This window comes from Homalodisca vitripennis, chromosome 5 (assembly GCF_021130785.1).
Source record: "Homalodisca vitripennis isolate AUS2020 chromosome 5, UT_GWSS_2.1, whole genome shotgun sequence".
NCBI classification, from domain to species: domain Eukaryota; kingdom Metazoa; phylum Arthropoda; class Insecta; order Hemiptera; family Cicadellidae; genus Homalodisca; species Homalodisca vitripennis.
The window spans coordinates 139272819-139291271 of NC_060211.1; the positions used below are offsets into that span (position 1 = coordinate 139272819).

The 18453-nt window shown below is 30.5% G+C and overlaps 1 protein-coding gene across 1 annotated transcript; it reads right to left on the reverse strand.

The window, feature by feature from the left end:
• Positions 1 to 7419: 7419 nt before the first annotated feature.
• On the reverse strand, positions 7420 to 16273 carry LOC124363637 (1,5-anhydro-D-fructose reductase-like). Its single transcript, XM_046818897.1, has 7 exons — positions 16172 to 16273; positions 12501 to 12668; positions 11363 to 11560; positions 10820 to 10936; positions 10457 to 10593; positions 8005 to 8164; positions 7420 to 7746 (listed from the first exon to the last, which is right to left on the reverse strand). Exons 1-7 carry the CDS (start codon positions 16271 to 16273, stop codon positions 7591 to 7593), a joined length of 1038 nt encoding a protein of 345 aa, XP_046674853.1. The 3' UTR covers positions 7420 to 7590.
• Between the last annotated feature and the right edge of the window lie 2180 nt (positions 16274 to 18453).

Consider the following 18453-nt stretch of genomic DNA (forward strand, 5'->3'; position numbering starts at 1 on the left):
AGTGTACTACTTGGCCGCGTTATAAGTTTATAAAAAGCCAACAGGCAAAAAAGAAAAAAAAGAAAAAAGAAAACATCGTGTAATTATTGTGTGTGAGTGCTTAAAATTGTAATAGTACATTAATAGAGATTATTAACTCAAATAACCTAAATAGCATACAAATCAAAAGGTTGTGTTCTATGTGTGAATAACTATTGTTAACATTTTAGATAATCAAGTTTTAAACTAATGGGTTTACAAATAATTTGTTGTAATTTACATTTTTAATCTGCAGTCAAAATTGGTCAGATAAGTTCAAATTAAGTAGCATACAAATCACATGTGTGAATATAACTATTGTTAATAATGTAGAATTGGATTTTAAATTAAATTCTGTTGGCCATTCTGATACAAACTGTAATTTTAAATAACTATAATGAAATTCAGTAGTTTAGATTAGGCTAATCAGTATATCAATAGATTCGATTGAGATTGGAAGTTTTAGTATACACTTTTAACTGAAATTGGTAAATATTAATGTGCATGATTGATCATTTAATTTTGGATCGTATTTTATCTTGGTAGTTTTAAATAGGCTATTCAGATATATCAATAATTTAATTTTGATGGTGGCCACTTATTTCCTGACTTCAGACCTATCAAATTTGTGTGTTGTTTGTATCATCGTGTAATTTATTCTGTGAGTGCCAATTGTAATACTTAAATTAATAGAGAATCACATGTGTCAATAACTATTGTTAATAATGTATTGTAAATTCGGTAGTTTATAGATATTAATCAGAAATATCAATAATTCGATTGAGATGGTGGCACTTATTGTACTTCAGCCTTTAAATAACCTATAATTTGGATCGTCATTTTAGTAGTTATAAATAGCTATTCAGTTCAATAATTTAATTTTGATGGTGGCCACTTATTGTACTTAATTAAAAATTACATATTCATTAAGTTACTCAAATTAAATTCTGTGGGCCAGTTTCCGATACTATTGTACAGAATTTTAAATAATTATAATGTAATTCGTAGTTTAGATAGAGAATCAGAAATATCAAGTAATCGATTGTGATTCACTTATTACTTCATACCTATAGTGAATACTTATAGTATTATAGATACCGTATCTATATTGTGTTAACATTTTTAATCTGGAAGTTACTTAATTTAAAATTACATACATAGAGAACTCATATTGATTTGTATGCTATACAGAATTTTATTTATTTTACAATATAAATGCCACGTCTTCGTTGCAAAGGACGAATATTATTCAAATGTGATTAGTTCAATTTGAACTTATGTGACCAAACTGTTAAATAACTCACATAGAAACACCAACCTTTTTGATTTGTATGTACTAGGTTATGCCACCAATATACAACTTCGTTTCCAATAAATTTTCAAAATTAGTTCAATAACTTCAATAAATAACTATAGTTTTTTTATGTACTTCAAACATCTTCAATCTATTAATGTAATAGTACAATTAGCACTCACACAATAATTACACGATGTTACAAAACAACACACATATTTGATAACAGCACAAACTGTCAGGAAAACCTGGAATTAAATTAGAAAACATTTGAAACTGTTGATCGTAGCTCATTGTGCTGGATACAATGTAAAAATATTCCCAAGATGGTCCACCCACTTAGGAGGAGTTCTGCTCCATACACACACACACACACACACACAAGAAAATATAAATTTAAAGATAATGAAAATTCGGTAGTTTAGATAGGCTAATTAGAAATATCAATAATTTGATTGCAATGTTGGCCGCTTATTACAATTCAGCCTTTAAATAACTATAATCTAATTCAATTCGTCATTTTAGTAGTTTAGATAGGCTATTCAGAAATATCTATAATCTCGATTGTGATTGGTTGGCCACTTATTATACTTCAGCCCTATACGGAATACTTATTTAGTATTTTAGATAAATTAAATTCTGTTGGCCACTTCCGATACTATACTGTAATTTTAAATAACTATAAATGGAAATTCGGTAGTTTTAGATAGACTATTCAGAAATATCAATAATTCGATTATGATGGTGGCCGCTTATTATTAGACTTCAGCCTTTACATAACTATAATCTAATTCGGATAGTAGTTATATAGGCTATTCAGAAATATCAATAATTAAATTGTGATGGAGGTCACTTATTATACTTCAACCCTATTGGAAAATCATCTAATTTTTGTTTGTTTATACTCCTGAAGGATTAAAAAAAAATATTGTACATTCAATGTCGTTACGATAAATTAAGTTGTAAATTGAAAAAAATATAACCTGTTATAAAATAGTTTGTTTCAACTTTTTTACCTTCAGATTAAGTAAGTTTTCATTTAAAACATCCTCTACATTTCACATCACTCACACACTATCGTTAGTCGAAGTGTAATTAAATGTACATGTGATGAAGTTAGATATTGTAATAACTTTTTAATAGACATTTTTTATCAAAACAGCCCAGATTGTTACAGATTTATATCAAATTTTAAAATTTTCGAATTAAAGACGTGTGTACAGGACAACGTCTGTCCGGTCTGCTAGTATATATATATATATATATATATATATATTTAGTATTTATATATATATATATATATATATATATATTATAAAACGACTACATTATAATTCGTTTTTTAAAATCATGATTTTTTAATAGGAACTCTTACAAATTATCTCTTATTGATTACCAGGACCGTAACTAGACTGAATGTATCTCACCTACTATCTAGTTAATGTGTCACATGGTAACAAAAACAGATAACATGGCAAAACCGACCATTGGTATTCCCAGTATTTCTTACTTGGCTTCGGTAAAACAACCCATAATAAACGCTATACTAATAATGGTTGCTGATGTTTGCTGTTTCTTTTTATAACTAGTTTCATCATATCGTGTCGTTTTCAAAACACGTAGTGAGTGAAGGTTTTAACAATTCAAACTTTAATTTGCCGCCCAATCTGATAGACTAACATTAGTGAACTCTAGTTTTTTATATTCTTCTTTGCTCTGTTATACCTTCAAAATAAGTTGTCATTTGATAGGAGTTCCTACTTGCCCTACTTGGGTGGAGGGGTCAAAAAATTCTGTATATGAAGAAAAAAGTCCTCAGTTGGTTAGATAAACATGTGCGAAAATAAATCCCTTGATCTTTATCAAACAGAAAAGTTATAGGGATTGTGGTGGGACTTCTTTTACTCTGACAAGTATAAGTGTACTCTGACCTGAAGCCCCTGTTCCTTGGTCCTTAAGAGAGTTCCTCTCACATTATTTCTAGTATATAACTAGCACTAGACTGTATACACAGAAAACTCCTCTTGGGAGTTATGTGAGTTGGGAGTTATTTATGTAATATTGGGAGTTATCCAATATCTCAGTAATTTTCATTCATGAAATGTTCTTTAGAACATTTGTCATTATGTTCTTGTGACTGATAATACCTTAATATACTCAAGAAGTTCTGTCGGGACTAATTTCAAACATTTCAACAATAATCTAAATTTTTAAAAAGGCTTTGGTATATTTCCGATTACTGGCCATGATTAAACAGCAATAAGAGAAGCGTATGTTAAGTTCCTTAGTTGTAAGCAATTTCTTTTTTAAAGAAAAATTATTAGTTTCCAAACCTTAAGTGAAAAATATTTCATCGTCATTTAATTTTAAGATTTTTAAATAAATACATTAATATAAATTCAAGTGCGTGTAAAGGAAATATAAAAACATACATTTTTCTAATACTAATAAAACTGAATTAGTGACAGATAAAGTATCCAAAGTGTCCAATCCAAACTTAGATCGCTAATAACAAAAAGATCCCTAGATGTTTGTTTACAATTCTTTTTAATGCCGAGACCAGTGGACATTTAAGTCATCCTTAAATATAACTGTGAGTTAACAACTATTCTCCACTAAACTTCCCTGCTACGGAGTTATAGTTGACGTATGCCATTACAAAAATCACACAACAACTGGATTTTGAATTCTTTAAAATAAAAAGAGTCTATATTTAAAATACAGTGAGACGTCAACTGAAGTTATAAAAATAAATAATATTTTTTATGTACAATATAATACAAATATCTGCACTAACAATATTTTTGTGATATCTCTATAAACAATATTAAATGTATGGTTATAACTCTCTACAATTAATTTGATTTAAAGTTTGCGAACTAACTAGAAGTAGCACTATGTCACTTGTCTTGATGTACGAGTATGTGCATTAAACGTGTGAGTTGGAGATGAGACTCCCAAGAACTCCCCCCCCCCAAACCACAATTCTCAAGAGTGCCTCTAATATCTATTACAACTATGAAAATATATTTTGTCGAGTTTTCTTAATGGTGTGTATGTGTAATGGTTTAAAATGTTATTAAAGAAATGTAAATAGAAACGTTCAGGAAGAAGTACAAATTCTCTGTTACAGAGGAGCAGTATGATGGAAAATGGATAGGTTTCAACTTAAAATCAAACTTACAAATCTGATTATGAATAAATGCTCTTAAGTGAGTAATAAAGTGTATGTATTTAGTTACTGTTGGGTGGGATAAGATTTGGCTCGTCACTGCCTGCAAATGGTGAAAGAACAGGATTGAATCTGTGTTGTACTAGAATCCTGTAAATAGTTACCAGTAGCCAGTCTCTAGTACTCAGTAACTAGGAATACGTCACTATTAATCAGTCACTAATAGTCACCAATAGTTAGTCTGTAGTACTCAGTCACCATTTTCAGCAGTGGCCAGACTTTAGTACTCAATCACAAGAAGTTACCAGTTATAAGTCTCTAGTATTCTTTCACTAGTATTCACCAGTAGCATTCACTCGAGTACACAGTCAACAGTGATCAGTCTTTAGTAGTCAGTCACTAATATTCACCAATAGTCGGTCTGTAGAACTCAGTCACCAATAGTCACCAGTGGCCAAGCATATAGTACTGTCACAAAAAGCCATCAGTGGACAGTCTCTTGTAATAGATCATTAGTAGTAACCAGTAGTCAGTCTGTAGTACTCAGTCACTAGCAGTCACCACTATCCATCCTCTAGTAATACTCAGTCAGTAGTATTCACCAGTAATCAATCTGTAGAACTCAGTCACCATTTTCAGCAGTGGCTAGACTTTAGTACTCAGTCACAAGAAGTTACCAGTTATCAGTCTCTAGTATTCTTTCACTAGTGTTCACCAGTCGCGTCTCAAATAATCATCCACTTGGAGTTACCAGTAGTCTCGTATCATAAATAAAGCTTTTTTAGTTCGGTGACACGTAATAACACTTCTTCTTTTGGTCATAACATTCTATAGTTTATTTTGTCATTTTATTGCCATAGTCTACTTGTAACAGAGTTATAGACTATGCCTTTTGAACTGAAACTACTTATTGCTGTCAATAATCCTGTTATTTAATGGTCACTTATCTTGATTTCATAATTATTAACCAAGTTTCATATTGCTTTTAGTTACCATTATCTTAATACACTGTTCTGTCACTTGTCTACCCAGCCGCCCACACGTCCATTTATCCCTTCGGTATTTACTGTTAGGTTACTTTGCTTGTAAGTTCACTATCATTATAATCCTGTTATATAAAATGGAGATGTATGTGCGTTGGAAATAAATAAATGAGACTTTGCACCTACTTCCATAAGTCATGCTCCACAAATTCGGTATATATAAACTTTAAATTAGGTAAATATAAATTAATTCAAAACATCAAAGAATAAAAAACAGTGCTAAATTAAATATATACTAAAACATAAAGTGTCTCTTTATTAGTAATAGAGATATTACCGATTTGCTACTAAATTCCACATTGAATTAATGCCTGACGTCACACATGCATTCAGACATTGTTACTATTGTAGAGCTACGATGGTAATTATATTTTATTACCACTCCAATAATTGTTACAATATAAGACAACTAAATATAGTATTGAACTAATACTGTAATGTTAAACTTGCATTTATAATCAAAAAATTTTACAATTTTGTAAAAATAAAAATCAAAGAATTCAAGTTTAGATATATAATAAATTTTTATATTATATCATAATTAACACTTTAATATGACAGTAATGTAAGTAATCAACAAGAAAACAATTTGATTTTACTAAATGTTAAATGCGTTAATTCTTGAATGCACGATGTTACTTGTATAATAATCTCATACGCAGTGTAATTCATTTATAAAAATACTAGCAGTTACCCGCGGCTTCGCACGCAATTATCTGTTGAAAAACAGGACAATATATATATATATATATATATATATATATATATATATATATATATACAGTAACTGCTAGAATTTTTATAAATGAATTATACTGCGTATGAGTTTATTATACAAGTAACATCGTGTTGCTTGAATATATATATATTATATATTCCTTGAATAAGGATATTATATATATTCTATTTAGTGAATATTTTTTTACGCTGCTCTTATGAGTAATATATATATATATATATGTATTCTTTTTCTATGACATAATAAACAGTCTAGAGATAATCGATAGTCACTCAAAGCTATTCCAATCTCCTGATCCAATTTAGATTTAAGTTTAAATAACAGAGTTTTGGGATCCTGAAGTCGTAAAGTGAAACAGTTTTTATAAGATTAGTATTTCCCTCCCACATTCCATGATAATTTATTGAAGTTCATCGATGGCTTCAGTATCAATAAGAATTAGTCTTTTTATCCCAATGACGAAAGTGTATCGTACAAGTAAAAAGTTGCTGCGGTTAAATGGGTATATTCTGGTCGTTTGAATTCACCCTCGGTGTTTTGGCATAATAAGTCGCCCACCATTATCTTATTATTTTCATTAGCAATGCAAAACAGATGTTTCAGAAAGTTTGTCGAATTATAGCTGTCAACAGCTGTTTACTGCCAGTTTAATTTTAATCATGAAACGTTATTACGTTTCGTTCTTATCATAACATTCGAATGTAAACAAACAAATTTATCAATTCGAATTCGACTTTATTTAGTGAAATAAATGTGTTATGGGTGGTAAAAAGCACTCTAAATGTTAATTCTGACCAAAAGCTATACCTGTTCCAAATTTCAGCACAATCCGTATGGCAGTTTCAGCGTCATTCGAGGACAAATCTCCAAATATCCAAACATCAAAATATTCCAAACATTCAATCTTTCGCATTTATGATATTAGTGGTATTTTAGTACTGTTTTATTATATATCAGCAATCTGACAAATGTTAAACATTTTTATTTGTTCTAGTTTCTTTGTAAACTTGAAATACAAATCAAAATTATTATTTGAAATTTTTAGAGAAAAATATTTGATAACATCTTATAATGATATAACGTACCAAACATTAATAATGATATTAAGTCTATAATCCTTAAAATAACAGGAGATTTATCAACAATTTTTGGATTGAAGGATGCAACATTTTATTGTACATTATATTGTATATAATTGACTTTTTTACTAATCACTATACACAATAGTTCTAGTGGTAAGACTTAACATATTAATTTATTATCATAGGAGAACACAACATAATACGTCATATGCTGTAATAGTATCAAAACATACTGAAATTGTCTAATTACGATGCTCAGGACACTTAGGATAAGGACACTCAGGATGAGTATCGTATCCTTTTCCAAGGTTTGACACGAAAAACTTTCTACCCTCTTCACCTTGATCCAAAGCATTCAGCTTCCCCATTTCTGTAGTGGACAGTTGGAAGTCAAATATCTGCAAGATACAACACAAATTAAAGGAAATTCTACCGGAAGAAATTAAAAAAATTATAATTATTTAATACACCGAATAGTACTATGGACATAAGATCATCAATTTAGAAGAAAGAGAATTAACAATAATAGTATTATTATAATAATTATCAGTCGTATGGTTCAACAATGTGCATTTTTTAGTAGTGACATATAGAAAACTTAATAATAATATAATAAATATAAAATAATATATACGGAATCAAAAACGTATACTAACATCCAGGTTCTGTTTGAGACGTTCAGGATTAGAACTTTTCGGTATGACCGCCACCCCAAGCTGCAGCAGGTGTCTCAGCAGAATTTGGCCTGGAGTTTTCTTGTGGACCTTGGCTATGTGCACCACATCATCTTCTGTCATTGGAGATTTGAGTTGAGACCTGCAAACAGATTATACATATATTGTCAGTGTTTTGAACCTTGAAAATTTATTTTCTTTGAGTATCGCTGCCTTAAAATAGGTGGCAATCCTAATTGGGAGTTTTCATATACGAGTAGATTATGGCTGCATACAACCTCTCCTCCTGACAATGGACACACACACTATTAGGGCTCTAAACATAAACATCGTTTTTATGCTTCTTTTACGGTTTTTATTTTAAGATTTTAAATTAAACTTTAAATAAAATTGTGTAACTAAAAACAAGATAGAAAACAAGTACAGAAAGTAATAACACAAAACTGTGTCTTTGAATTTGGAATGAAAAACGTATCTTGTCTAAAAAAATTATATTTGCAAGTAAAGTACTATTTTTATATTTTTTATACTTTAGTATTAAGTAATGGATGTGATGAAATAGGCTACGTGTTGATGAATTTGTGTGAGTAAATTTCTTTGAAGCGCTTACTAGTTTGTTGCTTTATTACATAACAACACTTGCGAAATAAATAAAACAAGAAAGCGAAGGCATAGTGCTTAGAATTGTACAGTAGGATATTTATACATCTTAGCTCGATAAACGTAAATATTATATCTAAGAATGCGTTATATTTAAATTATAAGTGCACAATCTATAAAACTATGATTGAGCTTGTAGGCGAAGAGAATTAGAAACGAGAAAAATTCGAAAAAAATAAATTAGTTTAAGGTTCATGTTAAAACATGATATTTCTTTAACATGGTAATGGATTTTCCTTACCAGTTACATTTGCCTTTACACACCTCTTTTCTTCGTTACCATCAATGTAAACAAGGAATGGTAGAACTATTATGTTACTCTGCTAGGTAACATCCATGAGTTCAGTTTTCAAACTTGGTGCAGCTCCAATTCATGTTTAAGTGAAAGATTTATTATAATAACAAACTTAGACTAGGATTCTCCATGAGCCATGAGCCACGTGTTTCCTCTATGATCAATGTTTACTGAAATAACTTGTATGCTTATAAATACTGTATAGTTTGCAGATTAAACTTTCTATCTTAGAGTTCTATTTCGTCAATCCAATCGTGATCCCCAGTTCCTTAAAACAATAATTGGATAGACAGCGGGATGTATGTTATTGGAAATCTTTTGTTCCTTACTCCACAGCCTTAAAAAACGTATATACTTATACTTCCAGGCTTCTTTTTAATTTCATTATTTCCTTATTCCAATATGTTTTAAAATGTTGCATTATATACAGCCGTACACATCTCTCTACCACCCACCGACCGACGCTGTTAAGGCTAAAAATCATAAGTTATTTAGTTTATATTTCCCTACTCTTCTTTCTTCCTTTTTTAAATTAATCTATTTTTCCTGGACTTGAAAACTTTTATGTTTACGTCTGTACGGCCCTTTCATACATTGTTCATTCTTCCAAGCTCAATTGTGACTGTAGTCGTACTATTTGCAGTTTCCGCAGCCTATACTTTCTTTACTGTTTCGAAGTTGAGTTATTTGCTACAGACAAGTCAAGACGAATTTGTCTGATTACAGTGCTTTACTACGTGGCCGAATCTCTGAGTCATCTTGCCAAGCCTATATCAGACTTGGCCCTACAATCCTTCCATTCCTTTACTTTCATTTGGCGTATTCATAATCAAGATAGAATACTGCAACATAAACTTGTGTACTGGGTTTCCTGTTACGTCTCTTACATTGTTAATATCATGCTTAATGTCAAATCCCTTTTGAAATGTTCACTTATTACGTGTCCTTCAATGTTTCTATTAAATACAAATTACTTTTCATCCCAGTGTCTATAGTCCAAGCTCACTCCGCACACTATCATAACAAGTGTCTACCGCACTGGCTTCTTAACTCCTTTACGTTTAAATTTTTACCGATTTGCCTGTACCGTCTTCGTCACAAAATCAATAAATATCATCAATAAATAGTCTATCCTACTACTAAAAATCCACTTAACTTTCAGTCTGATTTCAAATAATCGCACAAGCATCAGTATCTTTATGCTTTTTTCACATCCTCAATTAATTTCCTTTCTCTCTTGTTTTAGTAGATGAAGTGGAAGAAGAGAGATAAAGAAGGAGATAAGCTTTGATCTCCTGTTTTAAACTTTGATTAGAACACCTGGCACTGCTGTCCAACATTCAAAGTATTCATCTAAACTAGCTTACATTGATTTCTTTTACATTAACGAGAAAACTTATGGCAGGTTCTTAATTAAAATTATATTGCCAATATAACTTTTGCATTTTAAAATTCATGATTTTTTTTTCTACTACTCACTCGGTCATGTTCTTGGGTCCGTTGAAGACGGAGACCGCAGCAGGAGAGCCGAGGCAGGCGTAGGCAGTGACAGGTACTCCGTGCTTTTTTCCCCACTCTCGTAGTTCTTTCTGCTGGAAGTATAAGTGGCATTCCACCTGTTTCACAAAAAATATTACAATTCATTTTTGTTAGTCATAGCTGTTTAATATGCAATAAAAAAACCAATACGATTATCATATTTTAAATTTTTTAACGCATTATTCATAATCCCATTTCACACAAATTACAAAACGCATTATACCATATATAAAACAATTCAATTACTAAAACCCATCTAGTAAAATGGATAGTTTAGTCATTACGGAGAAACTTAAACTGCACCTGGTTTGTGGAAGGAGGGATTCTGGCAATCTTCATCAGGCGATCCATTTGGCGAATATTGAAGTCAGACACTCCTATAAACTTGGTCCTACCAGCATCCACCTGCGCTTCCATAGCCTGCAACATCCAGTAATTACTGTTTTCAGATTAATAAATCAATACTAAAAAAAATATGTTTATGATTATTACGCGTGGGAGATGCAATTTCCTTACATCAGATGATTGTTATAATGCATCACTTTTGATTTCTAGAAACCAAGTAGGCGGTCATAATGAATATTTTAGTAAATAGGACGCCTTTTGTCGAAGAGTAAAATCAATTGAAATACCACCATACTACCATAGCTCTTATATAAAATTAGTTGAAAGTAAAAGACTAGTTTAATTATAGGTAAAAGCCATTTTAAGACACATATTGTTTGAATAAAGTCTGTTTCAAAATAATTGGTAGCGTATATGCAACGTAGTAATAATTCGCTAATAATTTTATTATTCTGTATTGAAGGGAATAATAAAATAACATTATGAACATTAAAGACTTACCTTCCAGATTGCCACGTGATCGGTGTTCATGTCTAGTTTTAGGTATCCATTCTGGTCTAAAGGAAATAAAACTTCTCCAGGCTGGAAACCCACAGGTTTATGCAGAAGGAACAGATCTAAGTAATCTAACTGGAGAGATTTTAGAGATCGTAGAAGATATTCTTCCACTAAGTCCTTGTTCATTGCAACCATTGGTAGCTGTAACCAACACAGAGATAAAGTAAGAGAGAAATGAAAGCATAATTGTCAGTAAGTTCCCTAAAACTACAATTAAATAAATACTGCTCTAAGCCGTATGCTATTAAACCAACAAACACGTCGGTGCTAGTAATGGTGTTCTATGTTGGTAAATTGTTATCCAACAGATATTTCAAATATGAGAGGCGATAATGTTTAACCATTTTCCCATGTTCGCTTGGCATTGCTTACGTTATCCAAATTATTATTACTGTAATATTCTTTGTTTGAAATTTATTTTTAGGCATACTGTAGTATGCCAGTAGACCTTTAGAAATTGAGAATCTAACGCTGGTACTGTCAAATTCATTAATTAGAACAAAGTTTACTCCTCCAAATAATACACTGAAGATTTTTATGAAATCAAATCTATTTGCTCTTTATTTTCAAATATTTAATAATTAAAATTCCGAGGATACAATGTTGAAAATACCAGCACGTGGGCCTAGGCCTGTGCGTGACGGCGAGCTCTTATTTAAAATAATGTTAACGATTTCCTAGTTTTAAATTATGTAAATTTTATGTTGTAAATAATGTTAATTATTTCAATAATGTTAGTGTTATAAACATTTTTGATCGGTGCTATTCAGTATTCATGTGTGTGTCACAAAAAATGTACTTGTTTATAAATACTACAGTTTTAAAAGATGCGTGTTCACATAGTAGTCGAAATTCAAGAGATATAAATAGTTTGACGCACTCTCGTTAGGGAAAAATAGTTAAATAATTTAAAAATTGTTAAGGCAATATTAAATACCAATTTTTATTTAGAAATAACTGACCCTTATTTTTCACTAAACCTTAAGAACATACAATTCTGAGAAATACGTGATAAGTAACAATTTCCTGTAGAATACGAAAATCCTTAATATATTTTATTTATTTGTTGCTTTTATTTTACCTTAGTAACGATAAAAAGTTCCTCCCTCTTAATCTTCCCACTGTCCAGCCATCTCTTGAGAGCTTTCCCAATGGCCGCCTCATTGTTGTACATGTAGGCCGTGTCTATGTGTCTGTAGCCGGCCTCTATAGCCATGTCGATAACTCTTCCCACTTCGTCATCACTGATCTATGGAAACACTTATTTATTTAAAAAAGTGAAAAAATTATGATTAATGGTCTAAGTTCATTAGAATACTAAAATAATTTATTGTAATAGATTATTAAGTTTTAAGTTACGAATAGCAAAACACTATTAAGATAGAAGGTAGTAAGAACCTGCTAAACGTTAAACTAACATGATTACTTCGATTCTAATATTCCAACTGTGATAAAAAAGAAACACATATTAAATTATAATAATTAATCAATAAAAAAAAATTTTATAAACTTTATAGACACCTCCGTTTGTTTTTTAAATTTACTAAAAGGTTTTCTAACAATAAATCATTTTCTATGTTATAATCCCTGTACGTAAATTGGTAAAAACAGCTAAGTAAATTTGTATAACCCTTATAAAAAATCCTTAGATATTTTTGTCAGTACTGTGGAAAAGGTACTTTAATGAGTTTTCAAAGCAAATGCACATAATAAGATGCAATTAAAAGACATTTGCGTTTAATAAATAGCCAAACACAATTTAAAGACGCTTAGTCTAAGCTAAGATATGATGTATACTTGTCTTTAAAATAAATATCTGGCTAAACTTAAAGCTTGAGTGTTAGAACACTTTATAATAGAGTACATGTACGTGTAAATACACTTTTTAAATGGTGACTTGATTATGACATCAAGGAAAACTCTTCATCGGTGATGGAAATAAAATTCACATGAACCAAAAGTGCTTGTACACGGGAAAATCTTACGAAAACGCGTGGGAAACAGCTAGTATATTAATAAAGATAAGGAACTACCTTTGCTTAGGTCATTCTAATTGGACTTAGAAATATAAAAAAATCATATTTTTTAGCATAGTTTGAATCTATTTCATAAATTACGTACAAATTGGTATCATCTGTCTAAAGATGGTGATAAACCATTAAAGATACTTATTATATTTTATCAGTCCAGTCACAAAACAGTAGAGACTACATATCTCTACACTGCCTTCGAAGTTATTATGAGCAAATCTTATATTTAATTGATTCATCAGAAATATATTGTACTTAGCCTATAATGATCATATGATTTTAATAATTATATTGACTGATCATATTCAATCATACAATTATTTACTATTAAATAATATTAAATTTATATTATTAAATAATAAAATATAAATAATAATAGCAAATAATAACCATTCTTGTTATTAGGCTTTTTACTTTTAGAAAATGCGACCCCCGTAATAATTATTATTACCAACACAATTTTATAAATTCAGAAATACATTATTTTTGCACTTTTCAAAATTTCTTATAAAATATTTCACCACTATCAGCATTTAAAATGTTAAACATGCCATAATGGCAAGGTTATATATTACCACGGGAAAATAGAATGCATTGTGCAACACTAGTATTTAAAGGCGAAGTTTTGTTCCATATTTTACCACTATTTATATAAACAGACAGCCTCAAAATTTAAATGTTTTTAAGAGATCATAGCTATAACATCATAACCATTATTACTTTATCACAAAAGATACAGTGATTCAAAATATATAAAAATAAATTAATCTTTTATAATGTTTTGTACATACTTCACAATGATATTTGAGATTCACCAACAAAGTATACTATTAGTAATGCACACTTAAGCTGAGTACACATGAGAGTAGTATATCTCGGTAAATGACATATTATAATTGAGTTGATTGATGTGCCAATTTAACCTGCCACCATAGACAAATCGGATGTCCCTCTTAATTTATTCATTCATCTCTTAATTTATAGTTTTATAATATTTATTATTCACACATTTAGTACAAGACAGTTAAAACACCACGAAAGCTACCAACGAATACGTGGACCAAGGTCTTAATAAACGGTAAAGTTTAGGTACATTTCAAAACAAATAAAACGAGTCAATACTTTAATTTAAATTATTTTTAGTTTCAAATCCAAACTAAAACCCTGTACATAATATGCTATATTGTAACGACATAAATCACATATTCATGAAAACTGCTTTAACAGTTAAGTATAAGAATAACGGGTACCAAGTCCGTATGCAGAAAGATATTATCGAGGAAAATAATTGTCACAATGACACGCATGGTTCCCAAGTGAAAATTATTGGTACTTCGTGTACACATGTAGAATACTGCAAAAATCAATATCCAAGGCTTCCTGTAGGCGTCTTATGATTTTCAGTCATTAGAATGGGATCACCACTGATATATGAGCTGTGAGATGTAATTACCTCCAACAAATTACCCCGTTTGGATGTCATGAGGATGTCAAATATATCGGGTGAATATCATATTTGCTGGTGAGATTTAATTACTTCCAACAAATTTCCCCGTTTGAATGTCAGGAGAACTAAAATGGGTGAATATTATATTTGCTGGTGAGATGTAACTACTTCCAACAAATTTCCCCGTTTGAATGTCAGGAGAAATAAAACGTGTGAATATTATATTTGCTGGTGAGATGTAACTACTTCCAACAAATTTCCCCGTTTGAATGTCAGGAGAACTAAAACGTGTTAATATCATATTTGCTGGTGAGATGAAATTACTTCCAACAAATTACCCAGTTTGAATGTCAGGGGAACTAAAACGGGTAAATATCATCCGTGCTGTGTTTCCATCCTTACATATTAGATTAAATTTTGCTAACCCGGTTTTGAGTACTGCTCTAATTGTTACCTAATTCAGAACAAATAAGGTAATGTTACAATAATAAAGATACTTTTCGATTCAGCTATTTTTTACTTGTTAAACATGGTTAATCAGAGTTTGAAATGGTGTATTGATTACTCCATGAAGAATAATAGGGAATTATAATAGTCTGATATCATCATGATATTATACCTAAGGGAAGACAACTAAAAGATACTTACCGGAGTGTTTTAGCTGTCACTCAAACGCTCTCATACATGGATTTATATTTAGAATGTAAGGCACATTTCATATAGAATATGTTAAAAATAGAGTACCAAATCTTTCATATTTCATTAAGACATACTTTTTCTTTTTTCAAAGTAGAAAATTTTAAAGACATATGTGTAACGTAAAAAATAATTCTGTAAAAGTGTAAAGATTTTTCTTGGAAAATCTTTAAATAACATGTAGATTATTTTAAATCTTCCATTTTGTTGTAGAATTAAACTTTGTTTTAAATAAATTACCCCAAAATGATCTTTTTACTAGAGCTGTTGACATTGTCATAACAGGTTTACATTTAACATGACCTCTAGATTGGAGACACAGTGTATATAAATTCTGATAAATTTATTTTACTGAGATTATTTAAATGTTTTCCATTTTGCTCAATTTTCTTTGTTAATATTACTTTTATTTTATAAATTCTAGTTTCCCATACTTTTCATCTAACAAAATTTTGCATGTACGTTTTGAGAAACAATTATTAATTAATAAGTATTATTAAAGTCATGCAACTTTGTAAAACTTGGCATTGGGTTGCAATTAATATTTTATAATCATAATATAGTACAGTTAAGACATACCTTTTCTTCTGAACTTCGTGTCAGAGTGCCAAGGCCGATAACTGGCATTCTCATCCCCGCAGCGGAAGTGATGACTGAAGCTTTAGTCAGAGTTGCAGCCATGGTTGCGTCTGTAGTGAACTGTAATAACCCCTGTTATTATATATAGCAGCTGTGAAGTGGTCTTATTAGCCACTGATAGCTGATAGGAAACACCTCTCTAGATGTGTCGTAGTCTGGCGTTATCTGTGTAGAAACTCAAACGGTTTAATCTTCTTTACTATGGAGTGGTCTGAATATTACACAAGAGTCTGAAATATATCGACTGGCTACTAATATTGGACTACAAGTCATACTTTTATTTTATTAGCATTTCTCCCATATAAGGTTGTGCAATACACGTTCAGTTAGTTAACCAGTTTTAATTTATAGCCAGTTTAGATCCTACCTTAAAACTTAAAATGAATTTCTAAAATTCCACAATGGATAGTAGGTATATAAGATAGTATTTAGAGGCTTCTAATATTTTTTTAAATACGTGCATAAAAGATGATAGGAGGGAATAACATGTTTGTATTTATTTATTTATAAAGTCTTTGTGTAAAAAATAAATTTATTTAAAGCCTGTACCAAAATTAAGAAGCTAAAACGTAATAAATTGAGTTTGAGGAAATAAAAGTTACTTAAAGTGGAAAAAAGTATTATATCATTATCAGATGGCAAAAGCTCTTATCTAAAATTATGCTATTTAATTGTAGCCCTGGAATTTATTACTACTCGGCATACGAATTTCTTCACAACTTGAGTAAGAGTTCTTAAAAAAGGCGGTATGTAAAATGTGTATATATATATATAAATGATGACGAAATATCTCGTAGCTACATTAGAGACATCAAAATCTAATCTAATAGATTACAATCTATATACCGTATCATTTCAGATTGCATCCAAATATGATTTAAACAACACAACACCAAAACTGGACCTCAAAACAAAACACCAATTGCCGCCTGAATAATTGACATCACTCGAAATACTAACATACAAAGTTTTATATTTCTTGACATCAAAAAGGTAAATCATAGTACTATCTACAAAAATTATTCTCAGCAAATTATTCTTGATCCATTACATGTTTCACGATGTACTTGAAACCCTGATAAGAAAACTCCTTTAGCATCGCTGAGGTATCAAATTTTAATTTGAAACTTTCCAATCCCAGTACACAACTCTCTGTCATTGCTCCAAACGGACGTCACATTGACAACGGGGACGACTATCGGAACATTACTCTAAAGATTGAAATGTTTTCTGTATTATGCGGAAATTTTAAGGTAAGAAAATTACAATTTTACAGTTTATTCTGTCTTGATTCTACACATAGCATTTCAACGGACTCATACAGTATCACCATACGGCATTTTAATATCACCATAACAGATGACTTTGTACTAGAAAGAAACCAACACAATCTAACACTTCGACTGAAGGACCGATTTTTAGGCATAAAATCTTGAAAACATACTCCATAGTATTCAAAATAATTTGCATTTGTTAAAATATAATGCCCATGTGTTAGATATCATTGTAAAGAGGATATTCCAGACTACAAGGTTCAAGAAAAAAAAAGAAAATGTAAAAAAAAATTTCGTGCAGTCTCCTCAATAAAAACACGTGGTTACAAATAGAAAGAAGTAGAATCTTGAAGGAAATTCTATAGTCACGTTATTATTTATCGGAGAGGTTTAAAATACATTATGTAATTCCTGCAAGAAATAATCGGAGTTCAGTTCGAGGGCGGCGAGTTTCAATCAGAGTGTTTTGTTCACCGAACCAGTTTCCGCGACATTAAATTACGCTTAACGTTCCATCACGATCTATATATACAGGGTGAGTCAGAAATATGGTAAAATATTTTAAGACGTGATTTTAGAGCTAAAAATGAGAAAAAGGTTAGAAAGGTGAGAAAGTGGTTACTAGACGATGAGTAAAAGTTAATAAACTGGTAGCCATCTACTCAAATAATATGTGCCCTGTGAGCCGTGAGACACGTGGGATACGTAAACTCGCCTAAAACAAATTCGCGACGGTATTAGCCATTTAATGATACAAAAACCCATTATAACAACGTGTTCGTCAGAAGGACGACGCCACAACTGTTATCTATCTCAATCAAGCAAATAAAAGATCTTCAAGGGTACGTTACTTTACAATTTACAACTTTTCTTTACGTTACAATCATTTTTATACGTTTGGCATCAAAGGGCTAATTTAATAATACGAAAAGATAAGTTTTACTTACG

Excerpts from the sequence above, each read along its gene's own strand:
- LOC124363637 (XM_046818897.1), bottom strand. The coding sequence starts at position 16,273 with ATGGCTGCAACTCTGACTAAAGCTTCAGTCATCACTTCCGCTGCGGGG. Across the intron at positions 12,669-16,171 it reads CACGAAGTTCAGAAGAAAAG|ATCAGTGATGACGAAGTGGG; the intron begins GTATGTCTTAAC and ends GTGTTTCCATAG. Across the intron at positions 11,561-12,500 it reads AACTTTTTATCGTTACTAAG|CTACCAATGGTTGCAATGAA; the intron begins GTAAAATAAAAG and ends TGTTGGTTACAG.